General features: G+C 59.0%; 1 protein-coding gene across 2 annotated transcripts in view; it reads right to left on the bottom strand.

Annotated features, from left to right (window-relative positions):
• Nucleotides 1-71: 71 nt before the first annotated feature.
• Nucleotides 72-24473, bottom strand: part of CERK (ceramide kinase) — a 37387-nt gene continuing 12985 nt past the window's right edge. Inside the window, exons 2-12 of one of the 2 annotated variants that reach the window (XM_032882760.1) lie at nucleotides 20085-20198; nucleotides 19608-19730; nucleotides 14086-14149; nucleotides 12261-12406; nucleotides 7260-7334; nucleotides 6357-6509; nucleotides 4681-4786; nucleotides 3856-3932; nucleotides 3019-3224; nucleotides 2269-2477; nucleotides 72-1090 (exon numbers count right to left, since the gene is read on the bottom strand). In XM_032882760.1, coding sequence (XP_032738651.1) covers nucleotides 1021-1090; nucleotides 2269-2477; nucleotides 3019-3224; nucleotides 3856-3932; nucleotides 4681-4786; nucleotides 6357-6509; nucleotides 7260-7334; nucleotides 12261-12406; nucleotides 14086-14149; nucleotides 19608-19730; nucleotides 20085-20198 — 1343 coding nt within the window. In that variant the 3' untranslated portion in view covers nucleotides 72-1020. The remainder of the gene's footprint in view (nucleotides 1091-2268; nucleotides 2478-3018; nucleotides 3225-3855; nucleotides 3933-4680; nucleotides 4787-6356; nucleotides 6510-7259; nucleotides 7335-12260; nucleotides 12407-14085; nucleotides 14150-19607; nucleotides 19731-20084; nucleotides 20199-24473) is intronic. The other variant, XM_032882761.1, reaches the window with a different exon arrangement.

Genomic DNA, 24473 nt, shown 5'->3' with positions numbered 1-24473 from the left:
ACCAGGGGTCATCTCTCCAGGGAACCCCCGGCCGCTGGGGCTCTGGCGCGTCCGCAAACATTGCGCTATGGGAACGCCACTTCCCGCTGACAAGGACGTTTTCATAAATACATGGAATGAAGCGTGAAGAAAAGCCCAAGTCTGGAGCACGTGCGGAGACCTGGGGCCTGCGGCCAAGGAGCCGCGGGAACGTGGGACCTCGGGACCCACCCCCAACGGGGCGAGGCCGCTCGGCCCGAAGTGAACACAGTTCACGGAGCGGATTGTACCCCTCGCGCGCCCGCTTCCTCCCACCGCCCCACGAAGCCCTCCTGTTACCCACTGGGTCGCTGTGAAGCGTGGGTCCTCTCAATTTAAAACGGATGCCATGTCCAGAGCTCATGACTGTTCTCGCCACCGGCCGACTGCCCCAGAGGCACCAGCGCGACGGAGGCAAGGGCTGGGCCTTTGCAGATACAGGGTCTCTCTGTCAGTGTCCTTCTTCCTAAGACGGTCCTGCTCCGAGGTCACCGGAGCTGCCCGGGACACACCCGACCCAGTAAGTGCGGCCCGAGCCCAGGTTCAGGTGAAGATAACGTGAAGGCCACCCAGTGTTCCAAAACCTGAGCACACGCACACGAGTCCGTCTGGCGGAGAGGGTTGGGGAGCTGCTCGACGCCTCCCATCCAAATGCTAGAGCCTCACATCCACCGTCCCTAAAACGACTGTGACAGAGCCACGGGTGGGCCCCTGAAAACCGCCCTCGGCCTAAAATCTAAGAAGTCAGAGCCCCAAACTGACAGGGGCCGTTGGCGGAGGCGAGTTCTGTGAAATGCGGTCCACAGGCTCACAGAGAGCTGAAAAGGCTGGGAACATTCACGGATTTGCTGACCAAGGAGTTTGTCTAAAATCAAGATCTAACTATCAAAAATAAATTTCTAAATTTAAGTGTATATATCAGCGTAATTGGTCTGCAGGAATTTTCTTGAATAACGTTTGCTCTTCCCGAGCACAGCGAGGCGGGCGGGGCGTGAGGGCAGCTCAGCCGTCCGACTCCTTCACGTCCTCCTCGATTCCCCGCGCAAAGAGGCGAACCAGCTGGCAGTGGACCCTGCAGAGAAAAAGGGCCTCGCGTGACCCCGTGACCCCGTGGCCCTCGGCCCAGCAGCTGGTCGAGGGTGGAGGGACCTGGGGGTCTCCTCATGGCTGGCTCTGGGCCCGGCCCCACAGGGACAGGCCAGGGGTGCAGAGTGACTTACCCACACTCTTCAGAAGCCTGTCTTGTAAAGGGTGCGGAGGCCCCGAAGGCCAGGTTCAACACCCGGCACCCCCTCTTCAGCAGCGTGACCATCCCCAGATGGCCGTGTTCTGAGCTTTCAGGGCCGCAGGGAGGGCTCCATGCGAGGCGACCCCCCCACGTGGGATGTGCAGGACATCCGGTCAGCCAGGGCGAAGGAGCGCCACCCCAGCCCCGACCCAGGCGTCCATGGGTGGCCGAGGTGCCCCAGAGACCCCGCCTTCCATGACAAGCATGAGGATGAGCGCCAAGGGGCTCAGGGGTCCGCGTGGTCCCCACCAGCAGGGCCACCTTCCCCCTTTACTAATGGTGTCACAGGCTCCTCTAAGATGTTCAGTAACAAAACCCCCATAATTGGGGCATCTGGGTGGGTCAGATGGTTAAGCGCCTGCCTTCAGCTCAGGTCATGATCTCCAGGTCCTGGGATCGAGTTCTGCCTCGGGCTCTCAGCTCAGTGGGGAGCCTGCTTCTCCCCCGCCCCACCACTCCCCTGCTTACACTCTCTCTAGATCTCTCCAAAATGAATAAATAAAATCTTAAGAAAAAAAACCTAGGTCACTTACTGCTCAAACATGGTAACGATATCTAGATACAGACCATATGCTTCCCAAAATAATGCTGTTCCTGGTTTTCGAAGTTTCCCGCATTTTAGTAAATCCTTAAGCCAGCATTACAACTAATTCCACGTCTTTAACTGGTCAAATCACAAAAGCCGAGTCCCCACGCAGACAACTGTCCCGGCGGCTTCTCCTGCGGCCTTGGGGCGACCACCCCCAGGGAGGCTGCGAGCCAGACCCCCAGCTCCGGCCACAACCGGGGCCCCCCGAGGTCCGCGGAGCTGCTGGCCCATTGAGCAAATGAAGGAACGGGTCATGCTGTGACGTCCGTGGGGACAGCAGCCCCCTCCCCAAAGCAGCAGACGGTGCCTCGGGGGCGGGCGGAATGGGGACGCGGGGGACGCTGAGCCCCGGGAGACGCGCCCGGGCACGCACCTGACCTCGATGTTGGAACTGCTCAGGACCTCCCCGTCGCAGTTCCAGGAGCTGTTGGACACGGGGCAGCAGCAGGGCGGGGAGTCACTACACACGGGCCCGAAGCGCGCCTTCCCCCTCTCCTTGAGGTCGCTGTCCTCGTCCTCCGTGTGCTTTGACAGAAACTGGAATTTCTTCACACGATAAACTTCGACAAAAGCGAAGTCAAACTAACGAGAGACACAGAAGGGGGTGGTGTTCTTTGGGTGCCGGGCCGGGGAGGCTGGGCCGTGGGCCGCGCGCCGCCATCAGACGCCCACCTCCCACCGTGGCCGCAGCGACGGGCACTTTCTAAAGGGTTCAGGCGGGGCGGCTTGGTCAGCGGAGTGGCCGGCTCTCGGCTTCGTCCGGAGTCACGATCTCACGGTCGTGGGATCCAGCCTCCCGCTGGGCTCTGCTGAGTGGGGATCCCGCTGGACAGTCTCTCTCCCTCTCCCTCTGCCCCTCCCCCGCTCCCTCTCTCTCTCAAAAACAAGTAAACCTTAAAAAAAAAAAAAAAACAGAAAGAAAAGCATTCTGGTGGTTCCGTAGCTGTAACTTGAAGAACTCCTTACCTTTCACAAATGCTAGTTTAAAAGCCACTTAACACCATTAGAGTAGACCTTAAGCACAATTTAACAAAAACCACCCCTAGATCTTACTGAAATCAGAGACACACCCACAGCCGCGGGCCTCCGGATGCTGCGAGACGCGGGGTCTCCCGCCGCTCACCTGGTCGCACTGGTTGGTGTGCCGGACCAGAAACCGCAGGAAGTTGAACCGGGAGCATTTCCGGATAAGGATGAGGTCAGAAGAGCCGTCCCCCAAGTGCGCGGCTGGGGAGAGGCCCCGGGGGGTCCGGGGACAAGCGCAGGACATGTTTGTGGCGTTGATGGCCAGGAACTTCCCACAGACCACCTTCCACTCCTCCACCTCCTCTGAAGCAGAAAGGGGTGTCGCGGACGGGACGTTAGAGGTGAGCGGGCGTCCTGAGACCCTCGCCACAAACTCCCCCCGTGACAGGCCCCCTGACACCAGCACCAAGAATCCTGTGCCGACTGCTGGGCACAGAGGGTCACCAGCCAAAACACGGAGCAGTTTTGCTGGTCCTCACGTGGGGACTTCTGGACAATTTCAAACACAGACCGATAGCCCAGCATGGCCTGCGAGCTATTTTCCCATGTTTACACGGTCGGGAGAAATCCAGAGAAGTATGTTGGGACACATGAACCTGCTAAGGAACCGAATTTCACGTCCACAGTTTGCCGCGGCGCTGCGCCCCTTCCCTCACAAGTGCCGGGCAAAGCCCAAAGGTGTGCAGGTGAGTCGCAGGAAAGGCCGCTGGGCCCTGGGCAGAGCATTGTGGGGAACGGGAGCCAGGCCGGTGTCCAACCGCGGCATCGCCCTGCCACAGGGCTGGCAAGCGGCCGCTGTTTGCTGCCTGCGGGAGCCCAGGAGAAAGGGAGGTGCGGAGCGGCACCCGTAGAGGGACAGACGCGACGCCCTCCAGGACTCGGAAACGCGCGGTTCTGCACACGGTGGTGACAGTGACTGATTCGGAGACGTTACCCGTGTTCTCCAAACCGTACAACGACTTCTTCTGCTCCTCCTCCAGCTGCTGCTTGCTTTGCCGGCACACGAAGCACCTGAAAGGCAAGGACGTCACCACCCTTCCTGAGGGCGCAGACGCTCGGCGGGGACACGGGACTGCAGGACTCTCCTGTGACAGCAGACTCGGTCTCAGAGGCTGAGCTAACAATATTTCCTTTGCACGCCAGTTTGAATTCTCCAGATTAGACCTTGTGACAGTGACCTGTGTCCTCAAGTCCTGCTCTAACACGGGTAAACGTCACACGTGCAGGGCGCGTCCTAGGAGGCCAGGAAGCCAGCGCCCAGAGCCAGGTCTGCATGGCCCCAAGTTAGCGGAGCTCCAGCGGGAGCAAAGGCCAAGAAAGGTACAAATTCCATGGCCAATAATACACTGGTTTTCGGTGTTCCCATCGCTACCAAGCAAGTGGACGACTGGGAACTCCACAGTTAGTGCAGACGGTGTCTGCGGTCCCAGGGCCCACTGGACTCCCTGTCCCCCGGGGTACAAGGGTTTACGCCCCTGAGATGAGCTCAGCAGTCAGCCTGGCGACACGACAGAGGAAGGAGCTTCTGCCTCCAACTGTTCTGATCTATGGTCTCGAGTCCTTCAGTTCAAGGAGGGGAGAAGCGTGGGGACGCGGGACCCCAGAGGCCCTGCGCCAAGCTCCGTCGCTGGGCACGCAAGCGCCACCCTCCCCCGTCGAGACTAGACGATGCCACGCGCCCACAACAGGGAAACAGCCCCAAACAGCCTGGCTTTATTTCACGCCACGTGTGAAGACCTGCACGGAAGGCGGTGCTCACCCCGCCCGGCAGGGCTTCCTGTCCCGCGGAGACCCCACTGTGTGTCGCGCCGGCAGGAAAGACACTGTCCCTTCGTAGCAGTGATGTGACAGGAAGGTCTTCAAACCTGAGAACAGAGCACGAAGGAGTCAGTCCAGCATCACCTCCCGGCCACGCCGCCCCATGCGACCAGCGCCTCCCGGGAGCCTGGTGACAGGAGCAGGGAGGACGCCTGGTCTCCAGGGCTGCCCCGACAGTGGCCCCTCCTGGCCCGCCCGCAGGTTGCTGGCGTCTGCGGAAGCCCCTGACGTCCGTGCGGCCTGAAGGAGACGCTTCCAAGGGCGGAGCCCCCAGACCCCTTCTGCTCCTCCCAGGCTGTTAGCCACACCCTGGCGTCTCCCAGCCTCGGCCGCCCAGGGTCACCCAGCACAGCTCTGGCATCTGGGAAGAGCTCTGACGAAGTTCACGGCAGCACTGGGCCCAGAGGACAGTGGCCGGCCCCGGGGCCGACTGCGAGAGCCCCGTCCACTCTCCGCGAGCCTGGCCGGCCTCGAGCTGACCCCTAAGAGCGAGGCAGGAACCCAGCCCGCTGGTGCAGGGAGTCCCACAGGACACGGGCATGGGGCCTGGGTCACAGTGGGGACCATGCTGTGTCCTGGGAGTGGAACAGTGACACCATGCCCCGCATCAGATGGCAGAGGCCACAGTCACATCCCGCGTGACGGGGACAGCACTGAGCCCCCCACCCCGGGCCCCGGCCCACTGTGCCAGCACCTAGCATGTGGCTGGGCCCCAGGACACACTCAGTAACCACGTGTCCTGTGCAGAAGCCACTTCCAGTGGCCCCCAGTCCACCTTCCTCCCGCTGCCCATCCCCCTGCTTCTCCCCCTGACACCCCCCCCGGCTCCTTGCTAATGGGAAGGGTGCACAGCCAGAACCCACAGGGCAGCCTCTCCCCGGACGGCGGTGACCCGTCTCTGCCCGTCCTCAGACCACGTGCACATCCACGGGCCCAAAGACACCCGCCTCCCTCTGCCTCAGAACCACCTCGGAGCATTGTGGTGTGTCGGGCTCCAGGTGGGGGAGGAGACACGTCCCCGCAGAGGGGCGACTGTGGGTCGGGACGAGGCCCCACGGGCTCAGGGCAGGCGGCCAGCTTGGCATCAGGGACGCGGTGCCCATCGTTGCTTTCCCGGACCCTGGTTTATCAGATAGTTCTTCGGGGCCCCTACGATTCACCTTCCGCTCTACTAACTTAGCTCAGTCTCGGCGATGCCTCATGCCCAGCAAATTACTGTCCCTTTCTCTCCCAAGACAAGGGCTCAGATGTTAACACCTACGATGCTTCGACTGAACCTAATAGAGATTCGCCCAAAAGTGAACTGGGAAGGGCCGTGACCAGACAAATGGCATGGATCAAACTCAGCCCTGGAGCCCGTGTGGGCGGCAGGTGTGGCCACCGGACTGCGCACTGTCAGACCCCGTCCCGAGGGCAACACCCCTGACGGGAGCAGACCCGCCTGTTCTGTGTGGTCTGCAGCGGATTTCCAGTTCCCGCCAGTTCCAGCTCTGGGGCCGAGGGTGGGGGTTCTCAGGGTGCGGGCCCTGCCCCGCAGGCGTCCCAAACCCATCGGATGAGCCCCTGCGGCTGCAGGCCGTGGAGACCGGCGTGGGGCCGGAGGTCAGACGGCCTCACCTGAGAAGTCATATCTGACGAGACCCATCCACCGCTTCTTCTCGCTGTCCTTGATGATGTCCCCATAGAAGCCGTAGCCCAGGAGGGACACTGAGTATCGCAGCAGCGCGCCGTTGTGATGCACGGAGGACACGTCCATGGACAGCGAGTCCCCTGCGGAGGGAAGCGGTCCCCACTCTGGCGCCGCACCCCTCCTGCCCCGGACGGGGCCTGGCGAGCGCGTGCCGACGCGGACGACCGGCGCGCGGGGAGACGGGGTGCACCCCAGGGGGACTGGGCGCCCGCGCGTCACTCTAATGACAGAATTTAATGGACATTTCCAAAACAGGTTTGGAAAGCCGTCCTGTCGGGCCCCAGGGAGCGCATTCTGGCTGCGAAAGGAGGGGAGTTGCCCACGACTGAAACAGACGATCAACGTGCCACTGGCCAGCGGCACTTGCGTGGCTTCGGGTCTCACGGGAGACGCACCGTGGTTGGGGAGGGAGCCACGTGCTTGTGGGGCCGGCGACCAGCAGCACGGACGGCCTCCTGCCCCGGGGCCGAGTGCACAGGTGCCCGGGAAACGCCATGTGGAAGGGGCATCGCAGGCCTGTGGATTCGGACCTGGGCAAGCCTGTCCTGACGGGGCGGGGGCTGCGTCCCAGACACAGAGAGCAACAGAGAGCAGAGCATCGGGCAACCCCAGAGCATGCGGGGCCAGGGGGTCGGCCTGGGCGCACACAGGGACACGAACAGTGGCCAGGTCACAGGGTGCCTGCGACTGTGGGGCAGGGACGCCGGAGGGATCTGAGCCGGGAACCACGGCCCACACAGAGTCCCGCAGGCAGGAGGCCCAGGGAAGCCCGCAAGCCAGCCCCGGCCCAGAGCTTCCCCCATGATCAGGGCCCGCGGGGAGGGACCTACCCACGATGATGTGCAGGGCGGACGTTTCCACATCGTTGGTGCCCACCGTTGAAAAACACACACAGTCTGTCGACCCTAAAGAAGGAAAAAGAAAAGGAAGGTTTTTGATGGCGTCGTAATGATTTAAAACTGCAGCAGGTTTCCAACGGGGTGGTCGCGCTTCCTTCTGGCCTTGGATGAAGAAAGGACACGAGGACTAAATAATCCTCGTGCCAAGGGAGGCCTGGCCGTCTTGAGAGGAACTCGTCAGATGTGCTGAGACGCCCACACAACCCAACTTGCTCCTCACAGAGCTCTCACGACTGCTCCTCGGCCTGTCTGGGGGAGCAGAGCGCCAGACACAGGGGCAGGGGGATGGGGAGTGTCGCTCCACGCTCTGCACGGCGTGTATGTCCCCCCTGCACACGCCAGCGGCCCCAGGACCACGGGCACCTATGCAGAGCCGTCAGCAGCGGGAACATGGATGCAGAATGAGGGCAACCTGCGAGGTCCCCGCAGAGGCCTGTGGGAGCCCGTGTCCCGACGACAGCCCCCCCCGGTCCACAGAGCGCTCTGGGGCCCGTCGCTGGTCAAAGATGCACGGCAGCCGCCACCTGACAGACGGGAGGGGACCCCCCGGAACTCAGCGAGCACACACCTCCCACTGACGTGCTTGACCGCAAGCTGGGGGTGACCTCAGGGCACCCGGCGAGGGCCAGGATCCCCAGGCGTGGTGATGGTGCTGGGACCCTCCACACGTCTGTCCACCTTCCAGCCGGGGCCCAGTCCAGGTCACTGCTCTCGGCCTGCGTGGGCAGAGTGTCCCGTGGGCTCTTGTTTCTCAGACTGCCGAACCCCACTGCCCCGAGACATGGACCCAGCAGGTCGGGGCGGGGGCTGAGCGAGCGAACTGGCTGAAAAAGCCTAGTGTGGATTTCCCGGAGTAAAGTGCGCATCAGGATCTGGAACCGCACAGTCTGGCTGCATTTTGCAGACCGGGACCCGGCAGAGAGTGACCAGGGTCAGCCGGCACAGCAGCCCAGACGCCGGCGGGTCCAGACACTCCGTCCTCCGCCCCCAACGATCGATGCATCTCCCGTGGTCAGTGATGTCCCCCATAACCGGAAAACAGACGCGCTGGACTGCCAGCCCGTGTCACGTCTTCGACTCACAGACCCTGGCCCAGTCTGCCGCCCGAGGGGAGGCTCGACGTCGTCTGAGCGACATGGCGCTCCTGATGGCTGTAAGTTACGGAAACACACACGCACGCCTTTAAGACGTGCGTTTCTCTTGCTCTGTTCATCTTAACCTGAGAATGTCAGTAGTATCCCATTCCAAAAATGAGCCAAAAAGTAAAAATTTTTAAATAAGCATTTAAGACCATAGGAGTTAAGTCTTAAGATATTAAAAATTAACAGCAAACCCGTGTGGTTTCAGAGTCTCCCACAGGCTCCTCAAAAGAACGAAGCAGACCCGGAAAACCAGCACGAACACTCCTAAGAAAACACCCTTGAAAGGGCTATTTTAATTATTCTCAGCTGTGCCCCAAGGTAGTTCTTCGCATCCCCAGAACCTTCCAGAACGTCCGTGGAGCCCCTTCTCCCATCGCACAGCCAGGGCTTTGTTTGCGTTCCGGGCAAGCCATCCTTCACGACATATGCCGCGCAGACGCCCGGACTTGCCTGCATTCACAGACGCGGGGCCTCCCGCCCTGGCAGGACCCCGCAGAGACCGCAGGGACCGCAGACAAGAGTAGAGCGGCGAGCGTCTGGCCCCCATCCCGCACCGCGGCCAAGATACCCGAGGCCTCGCTGGGCCGGACGCCCCCACTGGGGCAGCAGAGTCTCGTGACGGATCCTCTCAGGCTCACGTGTGCGCGTGCTGGGACCCCGCAGAACCACAGCCAAGGGGGCCAGGCTCGTGACTGACCTCCAGGACAGCGTGGCGCTCCTCCAAAGCTGCTGGACGCATCTCATCTAAGGAGGTGTGGGCGGCACAGGCCAAGGTGTCTAGGCCCAGCCCGGCTGGGGTGGGGCCCCGCGGACTTGTGTTCCAGGATTTCCCACGGCCCTATCCCTGGATAGGACACGCATTCTCTGTCACCCGGTCCCCCGGCAATGAATACGGCAGGTGACCTGACCTGACAGGTTTCAGGGATGGTTTTGCTAACGAGGCGGATTGCTAAAGGAGGTCATCGCTCGGCTTGCCAGCACTCCAGACCCTTCTCGGCCCCGGCCTCTGCCCCTCCCCGCTCCGCCCTGCCTCTGGCTCCCTGCTCACACCTCCAGGCCAGACCCAGACTCCCTCCTGCCCAAGGACCACTGCGGCCCAAAGGCAGGACCGTCCTCACCACACTCCGGGCCCTGCACCAGTGTCACCCTGAGAGGCCTCTCAGAGCACCCTGTCTGCAACAGCGTGTCCCCCACTCGGCTCTCTGTGTCCTGGACCCACGGTGCACCTCCCCACAACCTGGGGGCCCCGCCTCGCCCGCTCCTGGGCCCACAGCAGCAGCCGGCTCTCAGAGGGGCTGGGAAAGCGGTGTTTCGAGGGTGCGTGATCGCGGATGGATGGACCTGCCCAAGCTCCAGAGCGCCTCCAGCTTGCGTGTGGCCCCCGATGGTCTGAAGAGGACAGGCTGGTGCAGCTGGGGGGACCCGGGTGCCCACAGGCAAGTCCCTTGAACCCCGTTCCTTCCTTTTAACGTCCAGTGTGCTTTCAACAGCTCATCCCTCGGATGTGACCTAACTCCCTGGGCATTTCCTCAGACATCTGCGTGGCCCAGACTTCGACCAAGAGGAAGCCCTGGCTGGAAACCAAGGTCTGGCCCCAACCAGGCATTGGGACGGGGTTCCGGGACCAAGTCTGCAGAGGTGTGGAGGCTCGGGTGTGCCGAGCAGAAACGAGGACAGAGGGGCCCAGGGAGAGGGCCCCCTCCTTCTGCGGACTGGCTCCTTCCTCTAGATCCTTAAGTGGAAGGAGACTAGAACTGAGAAGGCATCAGCAGGTCTGGACTCACGGCAGCTGGAGCAGTGATGGGTCTCCAATGCGCTCTGTGTCCAGCCGTCCCAGCCGCCCCGGGGCTGCCACACACCTGCCAGACTCCCGTGGCCCACTCCTCCCAAAGCCAGCCACTCCCTTCCAAGCGCTGGCTTCGGCGTCCCCTAGGAGCCCATCCCCGATCTCCATCAGAACTCGTGCCCCCACCCCAACGCCTCATCTTTGTGCCCCCGGGGCACCAAGACCGACATCACGGGGTCACCCTTATTCCTCCACCAGTGCCTGCTGGTTCTGTGGCACAGCTATACCCGAGTCCCAGCCAGCCACATGGCCACCGGCCCAAGCACCACATCCCCCCTGGGGCTCAGACACCACCAACCAGAACAGAGCGCATGGGGTGGCCTTCAAGCCCGTTCAGATGACACTGCCCATGGCCTCTGCGTCTCACCGCGTGGCCTTCAGGACTCGAGCCCCAAGCTGAGCCCTTGTCCAGGCCCCTCGATGACCCCACTCCTGGCACCCCTACCAGGCGGGTCCCCTTTCCTGGGCACACAGCTCTGGCCCAGCTGACCCCCGGCACACCTGCGTCCCCACATGGCCAGCCCCTCACCTGTCGCCTCTTGGAAAGGGCCCCGGGCACCCCAGCAAGAGAAGCCCCTCCTGGCCACTGTCTGCAGTGTGCCCGCTCTAGTTTCCCAGTGTGCTGGGTCCCCTGAGTGGGCAGAGGCCTCGCCCATCCCGTCTTCCACCGATCCCCAAGGCCCAGAATGCCCACAGCACGCGGCGCGTCTGTCCCCACGACACTCCTGAGCGGCTCCTGAACGGGAACAGCTTGAGCTTGTACGTGGTCGTGCTACTGCAGGCCGATGGCTGTAAAAGCCGTCACGAAAAAACAGTCTAGCAGAGAAATAAAATTCACGTCGCCCGGAACAGACCCCAGGCAGCCAAGAGAAAAGTCTAATGGGAAGGAGTCGTGAGCGGCGATCGACCCAGAATAAACACATCCGCTGCGTGACCAACGTTCGTCCGACTTTTCCTGACCGTGGGGCGGGGCAGAGAGGTCCCTCTGGGGGACCTTGGGCCGCTCACCTTGGTCCATGAAGGGGGACCAGGACAGCTGCTCCTTCACAGCTGTCGCGAATGGTGGGAGGGGACATGCCACGTGGGATTTCTGCCAGGACGCAGCCCCCATCACTGTCGCCTCCGGGCAGACCCGGGCACCGGACAGGGGAGCCTCCCTGCGGACGATGTTCGCAAAGCCCCGAACCAATTTATATAACTCAACGTGGTGATTTCCAAAGAAGTGAGTACTTCCTACAGTCACCAAACACACTGAGCCAGGGGCGCCTGCGGGGCTCAGTCTGTGGGGTGTCTGACTCCTGGTTCCCGCTCAGGTCGTGATGTCAGGGTCATGGGATCGCGGCCCGCGTTGGGATCCACTCTTGGTGGGGAGTCTGCCTGAGGTCCTCTCTCTCCTCCCCCTCTGCCCCATCTCCCCCTACCCCTCAAATAAATAAATAAATCTGAAAAAAAATAAACAAAACCCACACTGAGCCAGACTTCTTCAGGACACAGCCCAGGGGCCCATGGGGTGAACAGGCTCGGGACCCCATCCCTCCCCGTCTCACACAGAAGTCACACAGAAGTCACCCCCCCCACACTGTGTTAGCCCCCACCAGTCCCCAGCACCCGCCAGTCTGGGCTGCAAGCCACTTCCAGAAAACCACCTGTTTCCCCGGCTTCCTTTCTCCTTGATTGTGCTCTGGGGTCCCCGTGTTCCCCAGGTCCCCCCACCCCTGACTGGTCAGTCCTTTGAGAGCAGACTGTACCCCAGCCACCGGCTTCAGTGCCCGTGGGAAGCAGTGCCCAGGGAAGGAAAACAAGATTCCCTCAAGCGCTAAACTGTTTCTCGACAAACGGTGCCCCCGAGTGGCGGGGAGATCACCCTTTCGGTAGCAGAATGACCTTGAAGGAAAACCAAGCTTGATGCTCCCGCGGAAGGGGGGGGGGGGACAGTGCCCCTACCCGCGGGGATGATGCCGATCCGGAGCGGGCTGGGCACCAGTGCTGCCCTGGGCTGGTTCTGGTCCACGCCGGCGTCCCGCTGCGTCCTGCCGATCAGGCCATGCAAGACCTCGCTGAACATGCCATCTCCACCGACGCAGACGATTCTGCGGGGACACGGCTGTTAGGGTCCCTTCTGCAGTCCCCACAAGGTCACGCCCTCCCCTCCGCCCACAAGCAGGGGCTTCCCCTTCAGGCCAGACTGCTAAGAAGTAAGCAGACAGGGCGCCTGGCTGGCTCTGTGGGTTAAAGACTCTGCCTTCGGCTCAGGTCATGATACCAGGGTCCTGGGATCGAGCCCCGCATCCGGCTCTCTGCTCAGCAGGGAGCCTGCCCCCCCACCGCTTCCCTCTCTGCCTGCTTGTGATCTCTGTCAAATAAACAAAACCTTTTAAAAAAAGAAAAGAAATAAGCAGACAAAGGCAGAACAGACGTCTCCCTCCACAGCGCTCCACCTGCCAGACCAGCCCGCAGCCCCGCAGCCACCCTTAACCTCCACGCTGCCTGGGCTCCCGGGGCCACCCGGTCACGTTCTCCATGCTGGCTGCACCCCTGTCTCCAAAGCCGACTTCAGCTCCCCATCTCTAACAAGTGCCTATGTGTCTTCTGTAGGATTCCATCACCCGGACCAGTCAGGTCTCCCCCAGACGTCCTAGAGACCATCCCCTCTGCACATATCCCCTGCTGCCCTCCAGCCGGCTGTGCCCACAGCGCATAACCTCCTTCAGCCGTCCCAGGTCCAATCCCAGCACATCAGTCTTCACCGCACGGCTTTAAGGTCCTTCCAGAATGCCTGACCCTCAGCAGCAGCCTGTGAGCTGCCCTGGGTCCTCACCCCTGCGGAGGCAGCCATCCTCCCCCAGGTCTCGAGCGCTCCACCGAGCCCCTGCCATGCGTTAGGCCTGTGCCAGGGGCTAGGGGACAGCTGCGCACAGGGCTCAGGACGCTGGCCCTCTGGGGCTGATGCGCCAGCAGAGACAGACACAGCATGGACACAGACTCGCACGCGGGGAAAGAGCGCAGCAGCTCCCCGCCCTGCCCCGTGTCACACAGCTGGACACGCACAGCCAGGGCCGACCCAAGAGGAGACATCAGACACCCAAACCTGCGGGCGCAATTGAACAACTTGTCTGTGGTCTCAAAACCTCAGGCACACCAAGAAAGCCTGAGATAAGCGCTCTCCCACGGTGAGGGACAATGGGACGGGGGGGCGAGACCCCAGTGGGGACAGCAAACAGGTAAGAGCCTCGTGTCCTGGGGCGCCTGGGTGGCTCAGTGGGTTAAGCCTCTGCCTTCGGCTCAGGTCATGATCTCAGGGTCCTGGGATCGAGCCCCACATTGGGCTCTCTGCTCCGCAGGGAGCCTGCTTCCTCCTCTCTCTCTGCCTGCCTCTCTGCCTGTGATCTGTCAAATAAATAAAGTAAAAAAAAAAAAAGAGCCTCGTGTCCTGTGGTCTCCCGCGTTGTCACGGTATTTGTTCTGTAGAGCAGCCTCGTGTTTGGGACGCGCCCTCCAACATTTAGGAACAAAAGGGGAATGTCTGGAACAGACAAATGATTCAGGGAAGACTCGTCCGCGTAGGAGGCAGGAGACGGACGGACAAGGACAACAGCCAGTGGTCGCTCCACGTCGTAGAAGGAGGCACGACGGAACTTCTCGGCTATTTCTGATTTTCTCCCATGACAATTAGGAGCAAAACGAAGGACAGGGAGGGAACAACACCGAGATGGGTAAGGCCTGATCAGCGTGTGCTACGTGGGCGTCAGGATGAACGAGCAGCACCCACCCGTCGTATCTGTCGGTGTTGATCTCATATAAAGTCTCCTTGGCCTGGTTCGCATGTTCAGTAACTGTGAGGAAAAATAACATTATGTTATATTATTATATTATATGTATTTTTTATATTATAAGCGCATTATTTTAAAGTTTTTCCTTATTACCCCGGTTATGCTGAAACTTTAATTAAATTTAAATAAAACAGAACTCAAAGAAAATTTTAGAATATCTGAAGATATAAGAAAAAGGAAACACGAGTCCGCAGACTGTGTACTCAAAGTAAGAAACAAAACGCAACAGAAACGCTACTCTGCGTGGAGTTTTGTACCCCAGACTTCCCGACATTCATCCCAGACACTCTTTTCAGTGAAAAGTTCTCTGGAAAGACCACATTAAAGGTCCACGTGCTGTCCCTTCAGATTCACAGGGACATGACTGCAGCCCCATGTTTCCTGCCAGCGGGCATCATGCTGGCTCGAACGTTTGCTGTTCTAAAATGTGGCCACGCACCTCTGTGCCTGTCACTCGTACACCCGACTGTCGTCCTGGGCAAGAGCGAGAAAGCTGGGGTACTGGGCAACCCCCACTCAGAAGTGTGCACAAACCTCAGAGCACAGGGTCACGGGGAGGAGAACAGCGTCTCTGCACCCCGACCCAGCGTCGAGAATTTGCACTAAAAATCGGGGCCACGAACATGGCGTCACATTATATTTCTTCAAGTGTCACTTATTGTGAAATTCTTCCTAAGTCTTACTAACTGCTTTTCTTTCTCCTTGCAAGAACTTTCTGTCCCTGATCTTTACCCTTTCGTCTTCTTAGCCTTTCTCTTGAGTGTTTCTTATGCCACAACTTGGTTAGAAAAGTATCCATTCTTTATATCGTATTGTTCTCATTCTGGTATATAAAACAACACATTTTACTTTGTTTAAAATAAACTTGTAAGATAAAACCTTGTCTAGTGATCACACTTGAGTCATTCTCAGATTTACTTGTATATGTTTAATAGAATTGATACTTTACCAATTATTTCGGTGGTGATGGAGGCTAAGGTAAACAATGGCGCCACTTTCCGCTCATAGATCCGCTTGCCTTGTCCCTTCCCTCCAAACGGATTAATGAATACCAGTAAATGCTTTGGTCTCGATGCTACAAAACAACGACGTGTAAATCACAGTGAACCCAGCAAGTGTCAACAGTAAAGACTGTGTCGCTGAAGGAAATCTAACGACTGTAGTTTGAGAACCCTGCTTAGTACTGCCTGGTAAAAAGCATTTAACTTCAGGTTAAAGAACGGTGCTGAAGAGTTTCCTAATCTACGGGCAGGGGAGAGTGGGGGTCTATCAGAATGGTCAAGAGCTCCGTGGATCTGCGAATCCCCAAGAAACCAGAATTCTGACCGAGACACTGTCTCCTGATGAACAGTCCTATAAAATGTGACTTCTGGAAGGCAAGTCTGCAGAGAACAAGAAGAAACATGTGCAGACGGGACCATTAGAAGAGACAGACGGAGAGACAGAGATGACGGAGAGACAGACTGTGAGACACCCAGACAGCCTGTCAGCCTCGGGCCTCAGCCCCGTCCAGAGAGCCTCTTCACCTGGCTCACACCGACATTTGTGTTGGGGTCAGTTCAGATAGATTCTGACCCTCAGAAACTAACTTTACTGGCAATCAATAAAAGTAGCAAGAAAGTATATCCCCCCCACCCGAAAAACTGAGAACCTGAGTCCGCACAAAATCCTGCACACAGAAGTTCACAACAGCCCCTGAGTGGAAACACCCGTGTCCGTCCGCTGGGGGCTGACACCCCAGACGCGGTCCAGCTGCACAATGGAATACTACTCGGCAGTCAAAAAGGTCAGACTACTGGTATCCTGCCGACGTGGATCCTGTCAACGCCGTCACTGGGCGGTCTACAGCCCTACCTGAAGGGGCCCCTGTGATGTGACTCCGTCCACGGGGTGGCTGTCTCTGCTCCGACAGGAAGGACCACGAGAAAACTCTGGGGCGATCTACGTCTCACGGGGCTTTGGGGGACACAGCTACGTGCGTGTGTGTTCCAGCCGCACTGGTCTCAGCTCACCATCTGTCCACTCCACCGCATGGGATTTCTAGCTCAGAACTGCAGGCAAAGGCTGCTCTCTAATCCACAAGGTGCCCGCTGACGTGTGTAAAGCAGCCCCACCTGTCCCTTCCTCTGAGACTCGGCAGAGACTACGATTCACTAACAGACAGATACACAGACGCTGGCAAAGAAAGAACGCAAACCGCCAAGCCCTGCGGCCTCCACGCAGCGGGCGTGCGCCTGTTCATGATACAAGTCTTACACGTCTTCTGGATGGTTGAAAACCACAATAAAGTACTGGGGGAGGTGTACGGTAGAGGAAATCAATTAAGCCAAAAGTTGGTTCTTTAAAAAGACTCATAAAAATGGGGCGCCTGGGTGGCTCAGTGGGTGAAGCCGCTGCCTTCGGCTCAGGTCATGATCTCAGGTCCTGGGATCGAGTCCGGCATCGGGCTCTCTGCTCAGTGGGGAGCCTGCTTCTCCCTCTTCCTGCCTCTCTCTCTCTCTCTGACAAATAAATGAATAAAATCTTTAAAAAATAAAAACAAAAATATTCATGAAATTGACAATTCCCTAATAAAGTTGCTACAGAGCAAGGGAGAAGCAACAAATCAGTAATCACCAGGAATGAGAAAGGGGACATTACCCCAGCGTCTGCACGTGTTACAAGGGAAGTGAAAGGATTTCTTAATAATGAATTTATAAACTTGGATAAATGGACAATTTTCTCAAAAAATATAATTTACCAAAGCTGGCAAAAGAAATCGAAAATCTGAATAGTCTGATATTTAATAAGGAAACCGAAGTCATTAATGAAAACCTCACGAAGAAAACCCAGGCCCAGACGGTTTCACCAGGGAGTGCTTCCAAGGACGTCAAGAAAACCACAGCCCCACATCGCAGGAGTGCCTCCACGGAACAGAAGGAAGGGGCGCCACTCCGCAACCAGCACGGGGGACCAGAGCCCGGGAGCAAAACTCGTCCAGAGCTGCACGTGTGGCTCTACTTCTCCCCAAGCCAAGGTGCAGAAATCCTGAAGAAAGTCAACAAGTCAACTCCAGAAACCTGTAGGAAGAGTGAGCAGGCAAGCCAAGAGGATTTCCTGGGAAGACGGAGGTTTTACATGCGAGAAAGAAATAATTCACACCTTAACTCTAAAAGAAGATGATCACACAAGCACCTCGGGGGATGCGGAAAAAGCATTTATCAGATTCGATGATCAGCCGTGGTTTAAGAGAAAACAAAGTCTAGAAAGCTAAGAATTAGAAACAAACTTCCTTAAGATGTTTTTTCCGGATTTTTAAACTTGTATTTATTTCTACTTTTTCAGGAATCTCTATCCACCTGGCGTGGGGCTTGAACTCACAACGCCGAGATCAAGAGTCACGTGCTCCGCCAACTCAGCCAGCCAGGTGCCCCCTTCATATGTTTGTTGGTTTTTTATCTATCAAAACCCCAAGAAACATCATTCTTGACAGTGAAGTGTTGAAAACTGGCCCCGTGAGCAGGGCTGAGAGGCTCGTCCCCGCTGGGACCCGCTGCAGGACGGACGTGTAAGAAGGAGGAAGAAAGGCGCGAGAACGAAGACGAATGAAACAGGACTGCCCCTACTCACAGGGACACGATTCTGCTCGAGGAAAATCCAAAAGAATCATCATTCCAGTGAGATTAATAAGTGAATTTCGCCGAGTCACTGGACGCAAGTGAAACTCTCTCCAAGTTCGACAGCGAAGCAAGAAGTGAAGACCCGCATGAGGCGCCACCGTGCACGGGGCGGGGACCGTCCCCCCGGCCGCAGCGGGGGTCGAGCACAGACCCGTACCTACACGAGCCATCGCCACTCAACACCAACCCCAGACGGACACCGTAGGTCTGAATGTGAGCGCTAAGACACCACTCCGAGGGGAAAATATCCTCGTGGCCCTGGAGCAGACAAGGACATCGGATAGGACGGGACTGACCACGAGAACTGGAAGGACATGAGCGTCGAGGACATCCGTTCACCAGCCAGAGCGGGACAAGGCAAACCCCAGAACGGAGAAGGTATGTGTCGTGCATAAACCCAACAAAAGGTCTGGATCCACACCACGCAAAGAGTGTCCATGTAACGTGGAGGAAAGACCAACAACCCAAGAGAAAAACGGACACAAGACTTGAACACTCTCCTTACAGAAGGGGACTTCCAAGTGGCCCCTAAACATGGGAATAGACGTGTCACCTTCAGTAGCTGTCAGGGAAAGGCACGTCAATGCCCGAGCGCCAGGCGCCCGACACCCATCAACAGGGCTACAGCTTTTAGGGTGTGGGTGAGGTGCGGGCTGAGCGGGACCCTGCAGGTCTGCCGGGGGCAGCGCTGCTGGCACCGCGGTCTGGAAGACGGTCTGACGGGGCCTACCAGGGAAACACACGCACGCCCCCCACCCCAGAGACCCCTCTCCCGTGGACACAGCCAAGAGAAAGGCAACACGAGACATGAGCCAGAACGTTCATAATGACACGGTCTGCAGTAGGGACGAACCGCGGACACCACCGGGCCCCGCGTGGCTCGCTTCACAGACAGAACGCTGAGCCAAAAAGCCAGACACAGGCGTGTCTGCGGTACGACCTGACATCTACGAAGCCCAAAATGAAGCCAGGCAGTGGTCACCCCATGGGGAAGGGACAGGGGTGCTCAGCGGGCCCCAGGGGGCTGGCCGGTTCTGGTGTGGGATCTGGATGTTGGTGACAGGGGCCAAGCTGCACACGCGGGATGTGGGTGCATCCCGGGGTCTAGGCTGCTTCTGGGAGGCCACAGACAGTAACACAGGGTTAAAATCAGAGAGACCCAAAGGAGCAGATCCTCGACACCTGCAGGTACGAGGAGCCGTCTCGGGCCAGGACGTCTCTTGGAAGCTCGTCTGTGGGCCACGCCACCTTCAAGTAAATTCTCACTTTTTGGATCCAGACGCCAAATTCGCTTGAAAAGACTGAAAACCACCCCTCTCCGCGCTGTGTTCTGTGGCTCAAGCTGAAGGAACTGACCAGATTACGTACTGAGACTGTAACCAACGGCAGGAGACAGGATCACGGACACACTCTTCCAAGGAGCTGGACAGATGGACTCTCATCGCCCAGCAACCCATCCGCGTTTCAGATATCGGCCCCCCCGATGTCGGGGGTGCGTCCCCATGACCTGCTTGGCTCCCCACATTCACCTGCCACGCAGGGACCCCCATCCCAACAGCCCAGAAATAGAAACCGAGGCTCCGCAGGTCCAGGGACCCGCGCCCCGGGTCCCAGCTGGTCGGTAAAGCGCCCTGGCCCCGGGAGGCCATGTGGGGGCTGCCAGCAACTCTAGGCTGGTCCTCTGATGGGTACATCGGTCAGTTTGCCCACGCCACACCCGTTTACCCCGCAGGTTACAGGCAGCTGTGCATGAGGCAGCGAAGCCTCATGGGGGTGGGGGTGGGGGGTACAAACGCACGTACTGAGCGCCCCCAGCAGCTCCTGCAGGACGCGCAGCCACAGGTGACACAGCGGCTCCTCGGCACAGCAGAAAGTGACCTGCGCCCACTTCCAGCGGCGGCGGCGGGCTCTCTTCACGCAGTGCACTGCGGAGACAGACAGCGGGGCAGGTCAGGGCGCAGCCCTGGGCCCCACAGCTCACGCGGAAACCCCCTCCGGGCCCGCGAGCGACGTCCAAGGTATTAGGAAGAAGACTTGCGTCTCCGTTCTTTTAACCCATTAAGAAAACAAAAACAAAAAAACAAAGAAAGTAAGAAACAAGATGATCGAAACATTAATTAAAAGTCGATCTTGGGGGAAAATTACATAAAGCAGTTTCTAAAAGATTAAAAAAAAAAAAGGAAACACTGAGCCTGTCAAACGAGTGACGAAAAACTCGCCTTTTCAACTGTGTGAAATCAGTGAAGACGGGGGCCGGGGGGGGTGGTTTGCTCCGTCACCTGTGAAAGCAAAGGGCTTTTCCATCTTCTGCCATGTTCCGCTGCTGTAGCGCTTCCCGTGAGTGTCGGTTTCCTCTACGGTGATAATCTCGGAGATGGGCACACAGCAGGCATCTGTAAAGACCACATCCTCACATCAGATGAACTGCATAGAATTCACAAGAATATAAGAAATCCATCCCAAAATGCTGGGGCTGTTCTGCTTTAATATTCTCGTTAGACATCCAATAAAAGAAAAATCATACATAGTTTTATTAAACTCGGAGCTAAATACACTCGGGAAACTCAATGTTATCGGAAGAGGACGTTTATCCAACAGTGGGCAACGCAGGCTGCTCACTTTTCCATGACCTGCTCCGCTGACTTTCCAGGCCAGCTTCTGTGCTCAGTTTGGGCAAAGATGTTCAAGACACAGTGTCTGTCCTTAGTCTGGCTCAGGAATCCAAGTGGGAAGGAAGCACGTGACGAACCACCGGGCAGGCGGGACCCGGGGCTACCGCGTGTGCCCCACAGAGTAAGGGCCCCCAGTGGCGGAGGCCAGGGGCGGCGGGGGCTCTGGAAAGGCCTGACGGGGGTGGGGAGGCGTCAGATGGGGGAGGACGGCATGGGCTGGGGGCACACAGCAGCCCATGTTGTCGACGGCGGGAAGCCCGGCGGAGGCCACTCCACAGAGCTGCCCAGATGGCAGAAGCAAGCCGGTACCAGCACGGCTGGGGGGCCCGGAAGTGGAGACCCGGACAGTGAGCCCCTGTCGCACAGGCTGCACTCTGGACGCGTGTCCGAGGACGGCTGCTAGGATCCAGCAGAGCAGAGCACCGTAACTTGTGGCTGGTCCCGGGCTGGCTGTCACATGGAGCTGGAGAGCTCGGTTTTGGCCGGGGCTCATAGAAACCCACCACTGGGGCATTTCAGCAACTTCCCGCGGTCTGGAAGTCACTGCCCGCAGGGGTCAGGGAAGGCGCAGATGGGCGTGGGCCTCAAGGAGTCCTGGAAGGCTGGGAGGAGACGGTGCCCAGCAGGGCCAGACTGGCCGGGAGCATGGGGCAGAGAGAGTCTTGGAGAGTAACCAGAAGTGGGCGTCAGAGGGCAGCAAGGGCTGCGGCGCACCGGGGTTCAGAGGCCGGCAGGGGGGCGGCTGTCACGGAGGCCTCCCTCCAGGGCGCCCTGCCTTCTCCCTCCCAATGCCATCCCACGGCCTGCCTCCCACATCCTCCTCAACCTGTGGGGCGCTGGCCTGCCCTCCTTCAGGCCCCACCGAGTCTGCACCAGTGTTTCCGTGCGGAGGAGCCTTCAGGGTTCTGTGTGTCTGGGGCACCGAGCGGGGCCAGGCTCGCGGCAGTGGCTCGGGGATGCCGTGGGAAGAGTAGGGGACCCGCCCCTTAGGGTCTCACACTCTCACGGCCATCTCAGACCCTGAGAACAGGCGTCAGGCGCGGTCGCAGCCCTGGGCGGTGGTTATACCTGCTGGTAAGAAACAGCCGAGAGGCTATCAGGACAGGCTAAGTGCGAGTCAGTAGGGCAGAAGCTTCTCCATACTCAGACGAACCGGCGGATTTAAGAAACCGCACAAGAGACCAGTAGTCGTATTACGCGGTTAAATTAGTCCAAGTCACACACCACCCAGGATAACGCACGTGAGAGTCTACGCATCAGTAATTCCTAATCCTGCTCATTTGGTTGGACGACTCGGAGAGCCGAAGGAGGAAGCATGAGATGTCAGGATGTCGCCCCACACCCTGCTCCCGGTGCCGCTGCAGGCCCCCCGACTCCTGCACACGGCTCACCTGTTACGTCGCACGCAGCTGCGACAGCACCCCGCTCGCTCGGGTACCCACCGGGCGCCGGACCCGCCCCCATCACAGAGGGGCTGCGTGGGGAGATGTTGGGGTGACAGGGCACAGGAGGGGTACGCAGTGCGGGGCTGGAGGCGGGGGAGGGGGGGTCAGGGTCTGAGCAGAGACCACAATGTGGCCAGGACAAGCCGCTCAGAAGGTGGCCTGGGAGAGAAGGAGGAGCCGAGGGAGGGACAGGCCTGGAGGGACAGGACAGAGGGCTTGGAGGGCTTGGGGCTTCGAGGCTCGTGGAGTTTTCTCTTGGGGGAGCTGGAGCTCAGGAGGCTCCCAGGCAGAGGGAAGCCTGGGCGGACGCAGGTCTGCTCCTGGGTCACCAAAACTGGGGGACAGGACAAGGGACACAATGCAAGGGAGGGACTCTGGGATGAACCTTCCTGTCTTCCTCTACGGTCAGCCTCCCCATGCTTCCTTGGGTGAGAACAAGACAAACACACGGTTGTTCACACGAACGTGGCTTGTGTGTGGGATGCGTGCAGGGACGCACAGAGCGGTCTTCTCTTGGGGGATCGACACCTGCAGGGAGGTAAAAATCCCTCCTGTGTGGACACTTCACTGAGGACTGTCAGGAGGGGACCTCTGGGTCTGGTCTGGGGCTGCCCCTTGCAGGAGCACAGGAGCCCAGGGGCCAGGCATGCGGAGGGGCCGGGCACGCAGAGGGCGGCTGGCCCCGGCCCATCGGTCAGCACCGCGGCCACTGGCTGAGCCTGCGTTTCACGGCTGTGCGTGAGGATGACCGTGTCAGAGGGACGAGGTTTCGGGAAGTTACATAAGATCAGGGCTGAGACAGATCTTCTGTCTGTCAGAGACAAAAGGCCGAGGCTCCATCTCCCCCAGGCTCCTGTCCCCTCCTCTGTGCCCAGCTGAGGACCTGCCTTCAGGGCCTGGCGCTCCTTTCCTTTCTAGTTCACTGCATGTTTGCACATCAAGGGCAGAAGACCCTATTCTTCAAAACTCTCCTCTCTAAGTAGGAGGCTAAGAACTCCACCAAGAACCTGAAAGGACAGACAGCAAGTGCGTGCAGGACACAGAACACGTCCCCCGGTTCCATCAGTCTCCTCCGAGGCTCACGTGCAACCAGCCTGGGCCGGCCTCCTCATGCTGGCCCGCAGGGGACCTCAGGAGGGACAGTGTGTGTCATGCAAACACGCCAGGTACGAGTGGGAACGACAGCACATTGCGCGTGTACAGAAAACAGAGGGGGGCCAACAGTTAATGGCGGGAATTCGGGGGCACTTCATGTTCTTCACGGCATCAACATCTCTCATCTCTGCCTGCATCCTGCATGACCTTGCATTGCAATGTGAGATTAGGAAAAAAAAGGAACGGTCTTCTGGAAAAGAGCAGCAGTGGGATGAGAGATCCTGTGTGAGCAAAGGTTCCTTTCAGGAGGGGCTGGACCTGGCTGGTGGCCACAGCGCTGGACAGGACTCACCTGGACAGGACTCCCCAGACGAGGACATGGGGGCCCAGGGCACACACCGGCCCGGCCCACAGCCTGGCCTGCCCCCTGCAGCAGCTCCCCCACCCCCTACCCTGCTATCAGGGGCGCAGTACCCCGACCCCACCAGAGTCTGCACTTGCAAATGCGCTAAGCATCTTCCCGGGGAAATGGCCTTGGATGTCACTCCTCGTCACGGCCTCCTTCAGGCTGGCACAGCCCCGTCTGCAGAGGGAGCGACTGGCCGAGGCTCCCAGGAGTCACCCAGCTGTCGCTTCACAAAACAACAACCTGACGCCCCTCTTCAACACCTGGTAAGATTGCTTCTGGACTGCACAGGTCCCCCCAATGGACGGAAAGGTGCTGGCAACCACAAAACTCCCTGAGACTGGGCTGCTCACCGGAACCGTGGGCAGCTCTCGCGGTGGGGCCATCCTGGCCACAGCTGGATTTGGGCAGCATCCCTGGGCTCCAGCCACAAATGCTGGGGAGCAGGTGTGCCTGGCTGGTTCAGTGGGTTAAAGCCTCTGCCTTCGGCTCAGGTCATGATCCCAGGAGCCTGGGATCGAGCCCCACATCGGGCTCTCTGCTCAGCAGGGAGCCTGCTTCCCCTCTCTCTCTCTGCCTGCCTCTCTGCCTACTTGTGATCTCTCTCTGTCAAATAAATACATAAAATCTTTTTTTGAAAAAATGCCAGGGGGCACCCCAACATTGCTGGACATTGGCCAGCATCTCCTGGGGGCACCGTCCCTGGCAGAGAACCACTGCCCGAGGAGATCACTGTGCTCAGCACCTTGTTCTTTACACAGAAAACACAGGAGGAAACGAGGGCCAGTCTTGGGGGCACAGGGGATGGGGGGCACCTCCTGTACGTGTGTGCGCTTGTGTCCCACAGGGGCCTCACACCCAGCCTTCGAAATCTAAACCTATCTCTCCCCGTTTGCTGCCCCTTTCCAGAAGCTTCCTTCCCCGCTGTACCCCCCGCCAGCGAAGAGCCCTCGGTCCTCGCACCCATGGCACAGCTGCCCGGGAGCCCTGCCTGACCCCTTCCCTGCCTTGGGGTTGCTTCCAGCCGGGTCCCCCGAGTGGACGTGGCAG

The sequence above is a fragment of the Lontra canadensis genome, unplaced genomic scaffold, assembly GCF_010015895.1.
Source record: "Lontra canadensis isolate GAN:19392208 unplaced genomic scaffold, GSC_riverotter_1.0 scaffold84, whole genome shotgun sequence".
Classification (NCBI taxonomy): domain Eukaryota; kingdom Metazoa; phylum Chordata; class Mammalia; order Carnivora; family Mustelidae; genus Lontra; species Lontra canadensis.
Note: the sequence above shows the minus strand (reverse complement) of the source record. Positions and strands in the feature narration are given on the sequence as shown.